Raw genomic sequence first — 18163 nt, 5'->3', positions numbered from 1 at the left:
TCTATATATATTTACAATTGCTTCTGAAACTATAGGTATCACATATATTTCTGTAAGAAATGATTGACAGGTTATTTCTTACTAAAATAGCCTGATATTTTTATTGTCTCTTTCCCCCCAGAGATTACAATGTTCATTTATTTGGTGTTTATTAAGAATCTGCACTGTGCCGGACCAGGGGATACAGACATGAATAAGACAACTTTCCTTTCCTCATGGAGCTTATAGTCTTTTGGGGAGAAAATATTCTACAGTTGAAGATTTCATTATACTTGTGTTAAGAGAACAACTACATACTTGTGATAATTACTAAAAAACTTAAAAATAAGGTATTATGAGAGCTTCCAAAAGGGGGCCTACACACACTGCAAGGTCATGAGTTATCTTGCTGCTCCAGTCCTGAATTGGGCAGACAATTCTAGCTGCATATTTTCCCTTTCCTGCTCATTCTTGTCTTTACCTAATTCTGTGTTCTCACAGCCCTGACTCAGCATTGGAATCCACTTCCACTCTCTTCCCCTTATCATTGTTCTTCTTTCAGAGGGAGATTATGCTAGTGGGATGATTGGCAGCCCATATATAGTTCCTTACAAAAAGTATTTTCTGTTGCTCAGGCCAGAAACCTTGGAGATAACACTTGGCTAAAATAGTACCCCCAGTCCCTCCCTAACCACTCATCCTGCTTTATATTTCTTCATAGCATTTGTCCTTACATTATATATACATATTTAGTTTATGTATTATCTATCTTCTCCACTAAAAGTTTTATAAGGGCAGGGATTTTTTTGTTCTCCACTGAATCCCCAGTGCCTAAAATAGTTCTTGGCATGTAGTAGCTACTCAGTAAAGATTTGTCATATGAATGAATCCTTTTATCTTCTCTGGATTCCAACCCTTCTTGAGAGCAATTTTGCTATTAATTGTAATCTTTCTTTTATCTTGAACCTTTCCATCTTGATTCAGTTCTTCTCATTTAACTATGCTCAGTTACTTCTAACTTAATATTTAAAAAATTTTTTTAACCTTCTCTCGACTCCACTTTCCCCTTTAGCATTACTAACTCCTCTCCAGTCTATGCTTTGCCCATATCACCTATCGGAACACCGCCCGCCAGAGTCACAGATAACTTCTGAATCACTAGAGGCATGGTTGTCAGTTCTCATCCCACTTGGCCATTTGGCAGAACTGCCCTCCAGGATCATGCATTCCTGGTTTTCCTCTTTTCTAACTCTTCCTCTTCTCTCTAAGATACTTGGGAGATTCGTCTTTCTCTAACAACAGTCACATACCAGAATTCTTCAATATCCAGTGCTTGGCCATCAGAGTCTCCACCAAGGCAATTTCCTAAGTGCTCAGGGCTCTGATAACCATCTAAACAATAAGCTACAAATGTGTATCTTTAGTTAATAATTCTCTTCTGAGTTCCAAATTCATATACACAAAATGCCTACTGAGTTTCTTTCTCTCCTTGGATGTGGCTTTGAAGGCACTTCAAAACTCAGCATGCCCCAAACTGAGTCCATGAGTAGACTTCATTCAGAAGAGGAGAGAAAACCCTCCCAGACCTGGTTTTGTCCACAGTACCCTATCTTAGTGACTGGCATGCTGATATGAAAGCCAGAAAACTGGGAGTTAACTTAGATATGCCACTCTTTCTCATTGCCCATATCCAATCTTTCATGAAGCCTTGTTATTTTTACCTTCCAAACACTCTAGAATCCAGTCACTTCTCTGTAGTCCTGCTGTAGGCATGACCATCTTTATAGGCATTACTGTCAAGGCCTCCTAGTCAGTTTCTTCAGTTCTGACCTTGCCCTCATCTGAATCCAGAGCCATTTTTGTGTAACTTTTTTATTTTGAAATCATTTCAGATTTACAGAAAAGTTGCAAGAATAGTACAGACAACTCCCAATTACCCTTGTTAATATTTTATCACATGTACTTTATCATTTTCTCGTGTTACGTATGCATACAATTTTTTCTGACCCATTTGAAGGATACAGACAGGATGCTCCTTTACCACCTAAATACTTGAGGGCCTGTTTGCTAAGAAAAAGGAAATTATTTTACATAACCACATTATAATAATCAAAATCAATGAATCAAAATAGCTCACACTGACACTATGCTAGTATCTAAGCTGTATACCTTTTTCATATTTCCCAAGTTACACCAATTCATATTTCACTATAATGTGTTTTATAGCAAAAAAGAATAGCAATACTGGTCCAGGATCCAGTCCAGATCACACATTGCATTTAGTTGTCCTGTCTTTAGTTTCCATTAATCTGGAAGAGTTTCACAGTCTGTCTTTATGACCTTGTCATTTTTAGGAGTATGGGCTAATTATTTTATATAACATCTTTCAGTTTGGGTTTGTCTGATGTATCCTCATGTTTAGGTTGGGGTTATTTTGATAGGAATACCACACAAATAGTGGCATATACTATCAGAGTGCACATTTTCTTCAGAATCATATTTTAGAAATATATATCTAATCTTGTCTCTCACCTGTTTAAAACCTTTCAGTAGTTTACATTGCTCTTACGATAAATACCAAGTTCATCTTGGTATATTATGGTTTATGCCTACCCATCCAGTATCTCACTTTTTTTTTCCTTTCAGTTTCAAAGAAATCCTATCTCCTGCCTGGGTGCAGTCACACAAATTTTTCCTTCAGCCATAAAGGCTCTTTTCCCCCTCCCCCATTCCTCCTTCCCTTAGCCTACTTATCAAGAGCCTTTATGCCTCCAGTTTCTATATAGGAAGGACATAGAGGTAGCGTTCTGGTTGGATGAGGGGGGAGAGTGTAAGTGGGCCTCTTCTTGAAGCTTCATTTGAATAACCTTTTATGTAAGATGTCCATACCAAAGACTGGTCAGAATGACTGAAGGAAGTATGGGCTTTGTAGCTGTCTTTCTCTGTTCCCTCCAAACCCTGCCCTTTGACTCAGTTTTCCCCTTTAATCTAGCTAGGACTGTCCAGATCTCACCTCAATCATCATAGACCCAGAAAAGTCTTTTGATGCTGCCTTGACCAGTCCCTCTTTAGGGAACTTTGTACTAGACTGCATCATCATTTTTAACTGTCTTTGTGTGATTACTCAGGACAGGTATGTTTTGTTCACGGTCACAGCACCAGTAGCTGCATGCCTGACACATAAATAGAGATTCATTACTGAATGAGTGAAAGTGAACAGCTCATTCTCCTCCAGCACTATTACCACATGTTGAGGCTGTTCCCTCCCTGTGCCCTCTTTATGGAAACACTTTCTCTGCCCTCACCTCCTAACTGCTATTCCCAGCTCTCCCACAACACCCTACGCTGGCAAAGGTGCCCTTTTTGTGTGAACCCATAACACTTCTGCTTACCCCATCATAGCTTTTATTTTATTCTCTTGTAATTGCTGTTGACCGTCTCCCTGTACTAAAGTGCACACTCCTGAAACTCAAGGATTATTTTATGTACTGTCATAGCCTTGCACTTTGTATACTTTGTTCAGAGTAAGCTTTCATAAATATTTTTTGAATGAATAAATGTAGTCATGCCTCTTACATTCTTTTCTGATTATAAAAGTAATGCATTTCAACCTTCAGTAGGAAGGTGGAAAAATGAAAAGTAAAAGGAGAAAATGAGTTGCATATCATGTTCATTCTACCTTTCACTATTTTTTTTTTTTACCTTTCACTCTTTTTTTAGGCAATAGATTACTTTTAAATGCCTTAGGTTATTTATTTACTTATGGGAATGTTTTACCTATTTTTTAAAAAAATAAATAAGTGGAGGGGATTAAGAGGTATAGGTATAAGTCACAGAGATGAATAGTACAGCATAAGGAATATAGTTATTAATATTGTAATAATGTATGGTGACATCCGGTGACTACAGTTTCCGTAGTGAGCATTTAGTAATGTATAAAACTGCCAAATCAATATGTTGTATACCTAAATCTAATATATCTCTGTCAACTATACTTCAATAATATAAAATAAATAGCAGATCTTGTATACATGTGTTTTTTGACTATAACATTTTTAATGGCATTTTTTTCCTAAGAAATTATTGTTAAATAGGAGATGGAAAGATGTTTCATCAATAATCATAATTTTTCTATTATCTTCACCTCCCCTATTTTATTAAAGTAGATTTCTGTAGAGACTTCTGTCTCCTTATTTTAAAAAATTCAGAGAGTCAGAGGCGCCTGGGTGGCACAGTCAGCTGAGCGTCCAACTTTTGGTTTCAACTCAAGTCATGATCTTAGGGTCGTGAGATCAAGCCCCGCGTCAGCTCCACACTGGATGTGGAGCCTGCTTAAGATTCTTTCTCTCCCTCTCCTTTTGCCCCTCCACACCCCACATGCACATGCACACTCATGTGCTCTCTCTCTCTAAAAAAAAAAAATGTACACGTCAAATTCTGTAATAATTAAAAGCAACATAATAAGTCCCTTCCCCTTTGGTAGCTTAAAGTATACTGACTCTATGATTTAGTCATTAACCGAGTGGAACTCAGTAACCAAATGTTTTTATCTCTGTAGTCAGCATCCCTTTGCCATTTGGTGACACATTTCTGTGGCACTTCATCTTTGGCACTATTGTTATAACATGGTCATTGCTCTTTGAGCAATCAGTCCCATCTACTGGCAATTTCTCAAATCCAAAATAACTACAGGTGTTTTATAGAAGGCTTTGATGTTATTAAAACAGGGTTTAGGGCGCCTGGGTGGCTTAGTCATTGAGCGTCTGCCTTCGGCTCAGGTCATGATCCCAGGGTCCTGGGATCAAGCCCCGCATCCAGCTCCCTGCTCCGAGGGAAGCCTGCTTCTCCCTCTCCCACTCCCCCTGCTTGTGTTCCCTCTCTCGCTGTGTGTCTCTCTGTCAAAAAGACAAAAAATAAAATCTTAAAAAAAAAAAAGCGTTTAACAGGAGTTAAAACTACAGTATCTGAGGGGCTGACTGGTTCAGTTGGAGGAGCATGTGACTCTTCATCTCAGGGTTGTAATTTCAAGCCCCACATTGGCTGTAGAGATTACTTAAAAATAAAATCTTAAAAAAAAAACAAACCTACAGCATCTGAAAACTTTACTTTTTAAAAAATTATTATCTGATAAGCAGTGTACCATTCTAGTCATTTGTTGTAGACAACTAACTGAATCAGTCATCTGTAATTTGAAGGCTGATTTGTGTGTGTGTGATGGGGAACAGACAGAATACATGTCCTGTGATCCAGGTCTCTTCATAAAGGGAAGTGGATATTTACAGCCTTCCTTTAGAGAGTTAGTGTGCATGAAATGAGAACAGTATTCACATTGTTTTGTCATACTTTCATTTGAGTGCTTGGTTTTTTAATTTGATCTGATAGTAAATATATTTTTCAACAAGTCTAGAAGTGAAAACATACATGTAACTATGAAATGAGATGGGAATTAAACAGCTAATGATAGAATATTTTTCTGAGACAACTCCCAAAGTTTAAAAAACAAGCCTATCAGGTATAGTTTATACAAACCAAATTTATTCTGCTACTAGTAATTTTCGTTCCCAAGTGTGAAATCCAAAATTCTCACTTTTTGATAAATAAAAGCAAAATGTAAACAGAGAGTAGAGGCAAGGGGCATATGGGACTTCATTATCCTTACATTCTTACAACTTTTCTGTAAGTTTGGAATTATGTCAAAATTAAAAGTTATCCCCAAATTCTTATTTTTTTCTAAAATTAGATGAATGTATATTTTACTCAAGTTTTTAACATTTCCAAGAAGATTGGAAAATATTCACAATATTTTTGTTTCTATTTGACTTTCATACCCTTTCACCTAACTACAAAATCTAAACTTGATAAAACTATTTTGGCAAGAGGATGAGGGACTTATACTAATTTGATTTCTAATATAGAGTCTTTTAGTCTCATGCTATTACTTTGCCCTTAATTTTTACTTTACACACTAATTTTGGGATGAAGTGCCAACATCCTCTTGCCATCCAGCTTATACTTCAGAAGTGCTTTTCTTCACATAACACCTTGGTCATTAAGTTTTTCTTTTTATCAGCATTTTTCCCCTACGTTATTTGCATTTTCATCCTTCAGCATAATTCTTCTAGTCAACTAATAGCATACACTCAAATCCTGAGTTTACCGGAAGTGAATGATTTCTGAATCTAGACTTTTTCACATATATGTGAAATTAGCCTCATCTTCTAGAAATTATTCACCTACATATGCTGTCATTTTGTAATACTTAGGAAGACTAGGTTCATTTTCCAGAATTGGAAACCCAAGCCACAGGTGAGAAGTGACAAATATATTTATAAGCAGTGAATCTGGAATGTGGACTTGACTGGAATTCAGGTATTTTTATTTGCAGTGAATTCAGGCTGATAGGCAGCTAAGTGTTCTTGTCAAAGCACCTGTCCCCGCTGAGTCTGTTTTCTCATCCACAGTATGATGATCCGGTTCAGCCCTCCCCTCAGGCTTGTTGTCAAGCACAAGCAAGGTGAAGTCAGGGGCAGTCACTGGAACCAAACTATAAAATGTTTTAGAGTCTCATCTTTCTTTTTTCTCTTTATTATTCTGCGTAGGAGTCTTTTAATTTTCCCAATTTAGTGCTAAACTACTTGGCTTTTTAATGTTCCGTTGCCACATAATTATTAAGCTTGTTACAACATGGTTATTTTTCATCTTTTTGATTAGTATTTTGGGTGGACATTGCTGCCAGTAATTTCAAACTGTTTTTAACTTTATGGAGATGATACAGTCACCATGAAATCACTGAGGACTATAATCTATTTAGGATAATTTAATCTTTTGTTTTGCAGTCCCAGGCTGTCTAATCTTCCTGGCTGGTCCCTAAAGGATGGAAATGCTTTCTTGGACAAGGTAATAATAACTGAGGCATATCTACACCCAGTGGAAAGCCATCTTGTCATACCAGAGCCACCCTATAGTAATGTGATGGATGGGGTCATTTTTTTCCCTTTGTAGTCTCTGAAAAATCCCAAGATCCATGTAGGGTCTTCAGTACGTGGTGATTATTTTTAAGAGCCTCTTAGGGAATCTCAGTGTTCAGATTCAGGTCCAGTTTGCTCGTGTGTAAAAATCTAAGAACTTCTGCTGCAAATACATTTTATCACCACAGAAAGAAAACTATTATTTTTAGCATTGCAATGAGAGTTTCAAAGGTAATGCCTATAGAGAGTTCCATCCAGTTCGTTCTATTTTCAGGCTGTACTGACTCCATGACTGGGAGGAGTAAAACTTTTTAAAAACAACTTTAATCCTCAAGAATATGAGTTTTAAACTGCCTCTCTCAGCAGTTAGGTAAGGTAGGGCTTTGAGAAAAGTTTGGTTCTTACTCTTTGGGTGAGGAGAGGCCATGGAAGGAGGGCATTGTCATTATCTGATCAGGTCACTCTGGCTGCCATGTGCAGAACAGACTGCAAAGCCAGTGTTTAACTTCCCAGGCAATGTGTTCTTGGGGGAGTGGGAGGGAAAACATGTTCTTGGGTAAATTTAAATAGAGGGCCTTCTAAACTATGAACTATCATCTTATTCCAACCTTTCCTGGTAGCCTAGAATGGACAGCCTTATATAGGTCATGAAAAAAGAGCACAGTTCTAGGAATCTAGGATTTGGGGTTCTATTCTGACTTTAATCACTGACTAGGCCTACAGTAAATGACATAAATAAATTTTCTTCCGAGGCTGTTAGATTTTTGACATTAGATTATCTTCACAGTAATTCCTTCTTCAGATCAGTTTTTAAGCACTTAATTTACAAATCAGAGACCAAAGGTACAAAAATGTTAAAACTATCATCTAGTTACATTTTCTACTAAAAAAAATCAGAGGTAAAGGAAGGTTAAAAACCGTAAAGCTCATGCATGCCATTCTTAGTCCTCCAAATCATCCTTCCTCTCTCAAATTTCACTATTGAAAAACAAGAAATTTAAAGATCCTTAAAAAGAATCATCTGCGTAAGGCATCTCCTTCTTGTAATAGGTATTATTAAATAAAGAGATGCTCTTTTTACAGAATTAATTTCTGTAACTGCACCCCAACCTCCAGTGCAGGCCAAATGCATAATTTGAAGCCAGATTTCCCTCCTAGCTAACTGTAAAATTATGTGACATTCAGGAACCTGTGCACCTGATTTCAGCCTAACTCTCCTGCTGGTTGTAAATCATTGTTCCCTGAGAAAGGCTCAGAAGCATCCCATTACCAGTGCATTGTGAGCGAAAATGACTTGCATGTGTATGTGGGAGCATTTCATTAGAAGGGAGTGGTGAATAAAATACAGGGACACTATAAGTGCGTGGAATGGCAAATATGCTTCTCCAGGCCAGGAAGGATTGAGCGCCTCAGAGGAGGCGTTGTCATGTGAGGTGGACATGCCCTGATGTGTAGCATTATGGGGAAGAAGATTACATAGCCAATTTAAGACCAGGCAGGACTTTGAAATTTCCCATGATTTGTCTTTAATCATATTTAGCCTCATCCTAAGGGAGTTGGGAGTCCTCTCCCATTAAACATAATTGCTCATTTGTTTTTTGCTAGCAGGTACATTGTAATTAAGAACTGTTTTCAGTCTGTTTTTGGCTCCATCTTTCACTGTTTAAATGGTAGTCCTATAAGGAGAGGAACCAGTTTATTACAGTGGAAGGCAAGGGGAGGAAGTCTTCCGTCAGGTTCTGATATGAGACTTGTAAAATTCAAAAGGAAAATCACACATAGTTAATACCCTAATTTCAGATAAAGATTGAGAGTACAACCATGCAGACTCTAATATATAAAGACACATATATAGGACTATGTAGAAATACATGTTCAGTGATTAATGAAAACATGATGGACAAAATTCTAATGGTATTTTTCTTTTTCTGGAAAGAGCAAACTGTCAACCAAACACTGACTTTTACTGGTTTCCATATAAAGTCATAGAAAACTTGAACCTTGATGAGCCAAAAAATCCTCCACAGATTTCAGTGTAAAGTATGAGTGAGGGAAGACAGCAACTCCAATGGCCTTCTGGAGGCATTGTAGCAGCCCCTGTTGGTGGCCCTCTCGTGCCTCTTCTCTGCGTTGCTCTGTCATAATTTCAGCCGCCAATACCTGTATGAGTCTGCCAGAGAGTTTTTCCCCTGAAGCTGCACAAAATGTAGGAGTTGCCATGTAAATATCCCAGATCACTTGCCTCTGAGGATGGTGACTCCAAGGTGTATGTTTTACACCATTTCTTAGAGTTCCCCATGGGAATAAGTCCCAGCTGTGCACAGTGGTGTGTAGCTCAGTAACATATCCATTGTCAGCCCCCTTCCTTTCCCTTTATCACTTGCCCGTCCTCCTGCTCTTTTTTCAGTACTTCTCTGTTAGCTCGTACTTACCCTTTTCTCGAGGTCTGTTGGTGAGGGAATCCAAACTAAGACATATTAAATATGGTAGATCATGAGCAGAGTGGGGAGTTGTAGTATATTCTCTTTCTATATAAGTATACTTTTTTCTTTTGAATGAATACATTTGGTTTACAACCCCAAATAAATTGTATGCTCCGCAAGGACAAAGATTATGCTCACAGAGGTGAGGGCGATGGTGGTGGCTTAATCCCTACCCTCTACTCTTCATCTCCCTCCTTGTTTGCCCCCTGCCCCTCAACCATTGGTAGGAGGAGAAAGAGGCTGTAAGTCTAGGGCCAGGACTCCCAAGCTGATTGCATAACAAAATCACTAGAGGTGCTTGGCCTCATCCCCAGATTTCTGATCCCTTGGGTCTTAGATGACCCAGGAATCTTTACTTCCATCAGTGTTCCCAGATTATTCTGATATTGCTGGTATGGACTATATAACTATTACTTGGAAAGCACTGCATCATGAGTTAGAAAGCAGCATATGTCCACACATGCCTTGAAGAGGCATCAGGAAATGTACATTCAAATTCTGAGTTAGCCACCAACCAGCGTTTTTTATCCTGAATAAGACACTTAGCCTCCCTGAGCCTAAACAGGAAAACAGTTGGCCTGAGTAGCCTTCCCACTGCCTTCCAACTCTCGAGAGGTCTGTGATTCTTCATGGAAAGTTTGTTTGGGGATGAAGTTTCTTTGGTGCTGTATCTGTTGGGTATCTCTTCCTAGAATTTTTTACTTTTTGTTCCTTTTAGGAGCTAAAAGAGTGCTCAGGTCACGTATTTGTGGATTCTGTGCCTGAATTCTGCCTGCCAGAGGTAAGATGAAAGTGATTCTTACTGTAGAAACAAAGCATATCTCTCAAAATGAAGTCAAGAAATAATTTTAAGGGGCTTATTAGCTTTCTGTTTTCAAATTGAATCTGTCATTCCGGGCACATTATTATACAGCTAAAATATAATCATTTAGGAGCTTTTTATATTATCTGTAAGAAATTTAACTCTCCTTTTTGTATTCCTTGCTCTTTCTGTAATCCCCACTGACACTTTGTACCAGGGCATAGTTTTGAGCAAGGTACAGAAAGAACTCAAGCCTTTCAATTTTGTAATTCTATGCCTATATCAGATTAGCCATACTTTTTGTAGTCTTGTTTACAGTCGGTAATTGGGAATTGCTGTTATTCAGACAATACAGTAAACTGTAAAAATTCTTGCTGACTTTAAATATCATATCAAATTCTGCTTGAAATTCACAGATTCTGAATTGAGCCATGGATACCTATTGCTTACATTTTATTATCCCAGTGAGACTTGTTATAAGAGTTTGGAGCCAGTTTTATCATTTTAAAGGAAATGAGGATCAATTTCCATTCATTTTAAGGCAGCTAATCTCAGCTGACAATCCTGATCTCTAGAGCGGCATAGATGGCATTCTCAACAGCCAAATAAAGTATAGGGAGGCCAGTAGCTAGTCCCAGGTTCCTGAGGAAATCAACAAGAGAGGCTACCGTCCTGTTCTTTCCATGCACTCAGTGGATTACAGTGCATGTGGGAGATACTTTCACAGTTCAATCCCAAAAGAAAATCTGGAGTACTTTTTCCCTTATTTTTGTACTCTCTTCCTGCCTCTCCTTCCATCTCAACCCTTTCTTTGATACTTTGTAGATAAACTTTTTTTCTTCAAAGTATGTGTATGTGCCCTTTTGGGATAGTGGAAGGAAAGAGAAGAAGATACAGTAATTGAAGGTGGCAGTTAAGGGAACAAGTTTGAGATAAAGTAGTAAGAATAAGGGTGAAGGTGAAGAGTTACCAGGAGTCCTGAGCTCTTCCTAACTGCTATTCAAATCTTTTGTCAACTTCATTTGTCATTTAGGAATTGGTGGGGCAGGTCCCCATCTGTTCAAAGATTCCTAATCCCAAGTGCTACATTTATTTTCAGTTTTCTACATATGGCACTGACTGCTGCAACCTTCAGTTTATGGACAACAGTGTAGAATTTATGTATTGTGCTCTAATGACTTTCTGACCTGTTCCATAGAGCACTAAACAGTCAAGACTTGGAATTAAACAATTGCCATTTCACAGTTCATCTTTTGTTGCGCTAAAGGATTATTGATATATTTAGGCTTCTAGAGCTGTATAAAATTTTTCCACTTGTATTGTCTTGTAGTTTGTGTCAAATTAATAATAGTCACTATTTTAAGGTAGAGGTAGGGCATTGGATGACTGGGAGAAAATAGAATCACAGGATCAGGAGAGAGGTACTTACTCCAGTCCAGTCTTCCCAGACTTGTAGGTGAGCCAGGAAGACCTGCTCCCAGTCTTCACGGAATTGATAATCGAGTGCAACTACCTGAAATATTTTTGTACCCCCAAAGTACACACTGTAGACTGAGTATGAGGTCTATGGCAGTATAGTAAGCAGCCAGTAAATTATGAGTGTTTGACCCAATTCATGGTCTGTAGAACCCAAGTGTGTCTGTATACAAGTTGAAAATTAATCCTCATTGGATTTCATCAAGTGAAAGAATGTAAGCAAATATATAAATGTGCGTATATAAACATGGATTGGATGTTAAATTTATTTCTCAGAGGAAAAATGTTTATGTAGGCACTCTTGATATATATACAGACAAAATATGTATATATATGTATATGTGTATATATATATGTGTATATATATATTTTTTTCTTCCAGCTGTCCTCACCAGATTTCTCATCATTCTAGACTCTGTGGGCTGATTCTTACATATTTAAGAGAAATTTCAAACTCACCCGGTTTCTATACCCAAGAGGGAAAGTAGAGGTGCTTTTGAGCTTTCTTGTTGCTTCAACTCTTGTTCCCTTGTTTTCTGGATCTGTCACCCTGTGATTACGTCTTAATTTTCTTACTTGTTTAAAATGGTTCTAGAGGGGTCGTAGGGAACAGAACTAGTGGAATTTACATGACCCTTCATTATGAGGGTAATGTCTTGGAAATGCCGTGTACAACATGGAGTTAAGGGTGGTGTAAATTGGCTATTACTGTCATTAGGCATTTTATTCACACAGATTGCCATTGCCCTAGCAATGAGTAGCTTCTGACCTCTAATCTACATGCTGTCAGGAACTGATTATGTCTTGGTGGCTTTATTAAATTAACTTATTTCATATATAAAGTCATTGAACTAGAAAATGCCCACAGCCCAAATGGCACACTGTCTCTCTTATTTGCAAAGATGTCACAGACATCTTTGTTACTTCTTCTCTGTGGGAGACATATTAGCTCAATAACCCATTCTCCTAACTAAAACACTTCCTTGACTTACCCCATGCTGTCCTTAGCGCACCATACAGTTTCTCAGAGGGAACTTCAGTGATTGAGATGATGTCTCTGAGCCAGGGCGACTCACGTTTTCCCACAGAGGGTGCCAGTTATAATGTTGCATCACTCCAACCGTAGTGCACCAAGGCTTGCTTTGCACTGGCCACCATAGCTGGGAGGGGACAGAGATGAGTCACACAGGATCGTTAACCTCAGAGACATTTAGTACTGGAGGGACAGAGTGGTGCTTTGAGGAGCTATTGCGTGGAATGGTAACTGTCCTAAGAGGGACATCCATAAAGTGCCTTTGCAGTTCTGAGGAAGAGATGTTGGGTTATTGTTTGTTTTTTGTTTTCTGGTTTTTCATCTGGGCAAATCAGGAAGCCTTAATGGAAGAAGAGAATGGAGCCTTAAGAGACAGGTGGTGCTTAAATATATGGGAAAGACAATTCCTTCTACGAAAAGGGTTTTCATAAAACTTCCTAAACATGAGTGGCATTTTCCCTTTTCACATGACCTTAATAATGAAGTAAAAGGTAGATTTGAGGCTAAGGCTAGGGCAGAATATGAGAGTATAATTTCCTTTTGTGATTCTGCCACTGAATTTTTTGTTGTTGTTGTTCTGTATCCAGCACTAGTGGTCAAAAATCATCTCAAAAAAAGAAAAAAAGTTTCCTTCTGCATTTGACTCCTGAAGAGCCAGTTTCGGCACGCTGCTCCCTGTTACCAGTAAATCCGTAGCAGTGGTGCCTTATATTCTAGTTCCCTCACAGCTTCTGTTGTGTGCTCTCTGCTTCCTGGTAACTGGTTGCACTTTCAGGCAGCAGCTGCTGAGTGTCCCTGTTGCCATTTACCCTCGTATGTCAAACTCAGAACTCTATTTGAGTAAAATCGGAGCGCTGCTGGTGCACTCCTGCATTCTCGCCGTTAGCCATCCTGTCCTGCTACTTAATGTCAGTATTAGGAAACCTCCTAAAATGAGAGAATGGAAGTGTTGCAGGAAAGGCGTCATTATTCTGTAGTACAAAAACGACTTCTCTGCATTCTGACAGCATCATTTTTCAGTCACATCATGCTGATCTGTGTGCCCTGAACAGACATGTATCATTCCCTCCCCTTTCTTTGCAGACCGAGCTAATAGATCTGTCTACGGTAGATGTAATCCTCATCTCTAACTACCACTGCATGATGGCGCTGCCCTACATCACTGAGCATACCGGTTTCTCAGGCACAGTGTACGCCACGGAGCCCACCATTCAGATCGGCAGGTGAGAGCAGTTATTCTTACCCCAGGAGGAAGTGGCTGAAGCACTCCTTCCCTCAGGGGTGACCGTGTAATAAATAGAGTGTTGTGCCGGGAGTGATTGGTGTCTCCTCCTGAGCAGCTAACAAAGAATTAGCATGAATAGACAACTCTCTAAATAAAAACAAGTGTTCATTGGAATTGCCTCGAGATTAATGCGGCGAGTACTCTTAGTCTTTCTTGTTGTTTTTGAAACAAAGACTGGAGGAAGGTGTTCGCAGAGACAGCTCCTCTGTGCAGATGATACTAATTAGGGGAGGTAACGTTGAGTAAGATGCCACAGAGTTGCAAGGCAAAGAGCTTCAGAGAAAGGAGCATAGCACATTTAAGAAAAAGAAGGAATTTTATTACTTTGCTTTCAGAATTTCCCCCCTTTACGATTTAGTGCAGACTGTAAATGGAGACAGCTCACAGAAAACAGAATAAGTAATTAGATGGTTGAGTTGACTGTACTTTTGACAGAGTGCAACTCAGAGCTCTAAGCAGTCAAAGGAGCCTTCCTTTGACTCTGAGAACACTCTGCCATCTCTCCCTCTGCCCCTCCCAAGCCTTCATGACAGAGGTGGTTGCTTCAGATACCCCTAGCATCATTCAGTGAGAGAAAAGGTACGTGAAGAAAATTACCGGGACGCCTCGGTGGCTCAGTCATCAAGCATCTGCCTTCAGCTCAGGTCATGATCCCAGGGTCCTGGGATCGAGCCCCTCATCAGGCTCCCTGCTCAGCGGGGAGTCTGCTTCTCCCTTTCCCGCTCCCCCGGCTTGTGCTCTCTCTCTCTGTCAAATAAATAAATAAAATCTTTAAAAAAAAAACAAAAAAAACCTACCCCAGGAAAAAGAGTTGAAGCAAACTAACAAGTATGGTGAAAGGTGAAGCTATCAAGACTCAAAAGAAGGGATCAAGGTGTTGATATGGACTCTTGGCTTTGGGTTCCATTGTCTTGCAGAAGTACACAAGGTGGAATTACCAGAGATGAAACAAAATATGCCCTGGTTTTTATGTCAGCTCCCATTAAAGAGCATGTAATGTGTACAGAGAAACATCGGGGATCTGAGGAAGAAATCTGAGGAAGAGACATTACAGGGAAGTGAAACACAAGGCAACGGATCAGTTGCAACGAGAGGATAAGCCGAAAACCTGAGACTCTAGTCTGCAAAAGTTACCGTGTGAGGAAGGACACACCAGACTGTTCTCCAAAGAGCTACAGCCGGAACACTAACGTGCCTAGCCCCCAGATCTTTGAATGCTGGAACTAGTGCTCCTCCTTCAAGATGAAGGGAGGACATGGGATTAGGAATAAATAAATCCAATGGAAATGAAATGAAGTTGTTCAACATTCAAATGCCAGTAAATTGATGGCTTGCCATATCTCTTTGTTCATTGGGAGAGGATTTAAGTCAATATGGATCATCCATACTGGATTCTGAAAGGGGATTCAAGAGGTTAAAAATCTATTTCTCACTTTTTGGTCGTCCTCTAGCCATGCAGGACTCTAACAGTTCTCTGTGCCAGGTATTCCTCAGAACACGTGCATCATTGATCCACTCGAGTGAGGTTCCCTCAATTGCGATTCCACCACAGTCCGTCTTGTGATCTGCACACAGAACCTGTCCTTTTGCAGATCCTTGAGTTAGGCTTTTAGGATTAATCCTTAGAGTATTTTTCCACATGGAATTTTTTAAGTTCACAAAACGTGTCAAGAAAACGTACTTTTCCAGTTTAAAATGTCCGTTTAATATTGTCATTAAAAAAAAAACCACAATCCTGGTTGCCTGGGTGGCTCAGTTGGTTAAGCGCCAGTCGGTTAAGCCATAAGGCTCAGGTCATGATCCCAGGATCTTGGGATCAAGTCCCACATCGGGCTCCCTGCTCCACGGGGAGTCTGCTTCTCTTTCTCTCCCTCCACGCTGCTTGTACTCTCGCTCTCTCATGCTCTCTCTCTCAAGTAAATAAATAGAAATCTTAAAAAAAAAAAAAAATCCTACCCCACCTCTGCTGCCACCAAAATCAGGTACTTCACAGTCATTTGACTTTTTCTTCTTTTAGATTTTTAGTTACATAAAGGCAGAGATCTTAAGAGTGATAGTTAAACCACAGGTTTGTATATTTCAGTGTTGAAAGATAAGATGCATGCCAGGCTTGTTTTAAAGGTGAATTAAATCATTTATGTTCGAAATGTTTAACATTGTTGAAGTTCAATGAGATGGTTGGGGTTTTGTTCAGGTTTATGTAAAAGGGTGTCCAAGTTTATATGCAACAGAGAGAAAGATGATTGGGGTGGAGGGAAGGCAGGCAAGCCCATTTGTCTTGGCTACAATGTTAACTGTACGGTGTTTTTCTCTTTCTTTAATGACTGTTTACCACTTTTTTCTTTAAACTCAGGCTTCTCATGGAAGAGCTGGTGAATTTCATTGAAAGAGTGCCCAAGGCTCAGTCTGCCTCCTTGTGGAAGAACAAGGATATTCAGCGGTGAGCAGTAGGCCTGTTTATTCCTCTTGACAGTAGACCCTTAGGCTTTGCAAAGCAGTCTCATTTGTTTTTTTACGTTATGCTTTAACATTTATACTGTTGTAACTGGAGATTCTCTTTTCCCTGTTTTAGGGAAGGGTTATGTTTGATTCAACCAATATACCGTGAGAGGCAACCATGCCATGTCCTGTGGGTACTGTGCTGGGTCTGAGTTTTTAAAAATTAGTAAAACAGTTGGCACTGTTTTTGAGGTGCTCAGGGGTTGATGGGAAATCAGACCATTAACAGGTAAATTACAGTCTTGGATGGCGTGTATTGTAAGAGGTGCCTGTCACGGTGCTGTAGACACTCAGAAAATAAAGAACTTTCTGTGTAGGGAAGCTGAGGAGGACATTCTTTAGGAGATGACAATGAAAGTGGGTCTTGGAGGAAGAAAAGGACTCTTCCTGATAGGAAAGGTCAGTAAGTGCGTCCAGATGCAGCATGATGGGATATAGTATATTTGGGGACCAGGGAGAAGTGCAGGGTGGATTAGAGTGGGAAAGCAGAGAGGAGAGGTGAGAGTTGAAACTAGATAGGTACATTGGAGCAAGATAATGAAGAATCTGTTGTGTAAAGTTTGAGTTTTATAATACGGAGAGTGGGGAGTCCCTCTGTGGTTTATAAGGAGGAGAGTGATGTGATCACATTTGTTTGGGGGAAAGTAACTCTGGAAGCAGCACAGGGGAGGAATGGGGGTACAGAGACAGGGGCAGAAGACCAGGAGTAGGACTGTGAGAAACTCAGCGGGGGAGAACAACAGCCTGAACTGGGGTGGTAGCAGTGAGCATGAAGAATCTGACTTAAAAGAAATTTCTATGACAGAATTGAAAACAATTGGTAAGAACTGTAAAAAGAGGCTGTGAAGTCATCCTTAGGAAGGTAAGAGGAGAACTGAGTGGAAGCAAGGGGAAAAAGGAAGTTTCCCCAAACCTGGGCCTGTCAGTGGCATCAGATGCTGCAGAAATATCATCCCGTAAAGTGAAGATGAGACCCTTGGTTATGGAAATCCTAGAGAGATTAGTGTCAGTAGAGTACTAGGGACAAAAGCCAGGTTGTAAGAGGTGACAGAAGTAGAAATATAATGGCGGAGGGAAGGAGGCAGTTTGATTCTTCTTCCATGCTCTCATATTTGATTGGCAGTAGAGGACATCGGCCAGTCTTAGCTTACTGCAGTTTCTCTGAGCCTCCCAACCACTGCCCTACCTCCCGGCACCACAGTGGTCCCAGCCTTGCAGGCCTCGCATCCAGAGTCTGGAGTAAAAACTTCTCATTGGCTTTTTAGGTAGTGGGTGTCCCATACGTGCCTACCCACGTCCACTCTTTTCCAGCCACCTTGCCACCGAATTCTCTTTCCCTCTAGGTCAGTGATTTGTTAGCTCTCTAGTTATCTGAACTTTGGAATGTCTTAGTTTTTGTGAATATGTATGTGTAGGGGCGCCTGGGTGGCTCAGTCAAGCTTCCTACTCTTGGCTTCGGCTCAGGTCATGATCTCAGGGTCCTGGGAATCGAGCCCCGGTCAGGCTCTGCACTCAGCAGGAAGTCTGCTTCTCCCTCTCCCTCTGCCCCGCTGTCCTGCACACGCATGCATGCATTCTCTCTCTCTCTCTGAAATAATAAATCTTCTTTAAAAAAAAGAATATGTATGTGTAGCTAAG

The 18163-nt window shown here is 39.9% G+C and overlaps 1 protein-coding gene across 1 annotated transcript in view; it reads left to right on the top strand.

Annotated features, from left to right (window-relative positions):
• The window catches only part of INTS9 (integrator complex subunit 9), a 108829-nt gene that overhangs the window by 36940 nt on the left and 53726 nt on the right, over positions 1 to 18163 (top strand). The window contains exons 3-6 of the mRNA XM_021699020.1: positions 6816 to 6876; positions 10149 to 10211; positions 13825 to 13964; positions 16380 to 16466. Coding sequence (XP_021554695.1) covers positions 6816 to 6876; positions 10149 to 10211; positions 13825 to 13964; positions 16380 to 16466 — 351 coding nt within the window. The remainder of the gene's footprint in view (positions 1 to 6815; positions 6877 to 10148; positions 10212 to 13824; positions 13965 to 16379; positions 16467 to 18163) is intronic.

This window comes from Neomonachus schauinslandi, chromosome 2, assembly GCF_002201575.2.
Source record: "Neomonachus schauinslandi chromosome 2, ASM220157v2, whole genome shotgun sequence".
NCBI classification, from domain to species: Eukaryota; Metazoa; Chordata; class Mammalia; order Carnivora; family Phocidae; genus Neomonachus; species Neomonachus schauinslandi.
Note: the sequence above shows the minus strand (reverse complement) of the source record. Positions and strands in the feature narration are given on the sequence as shown.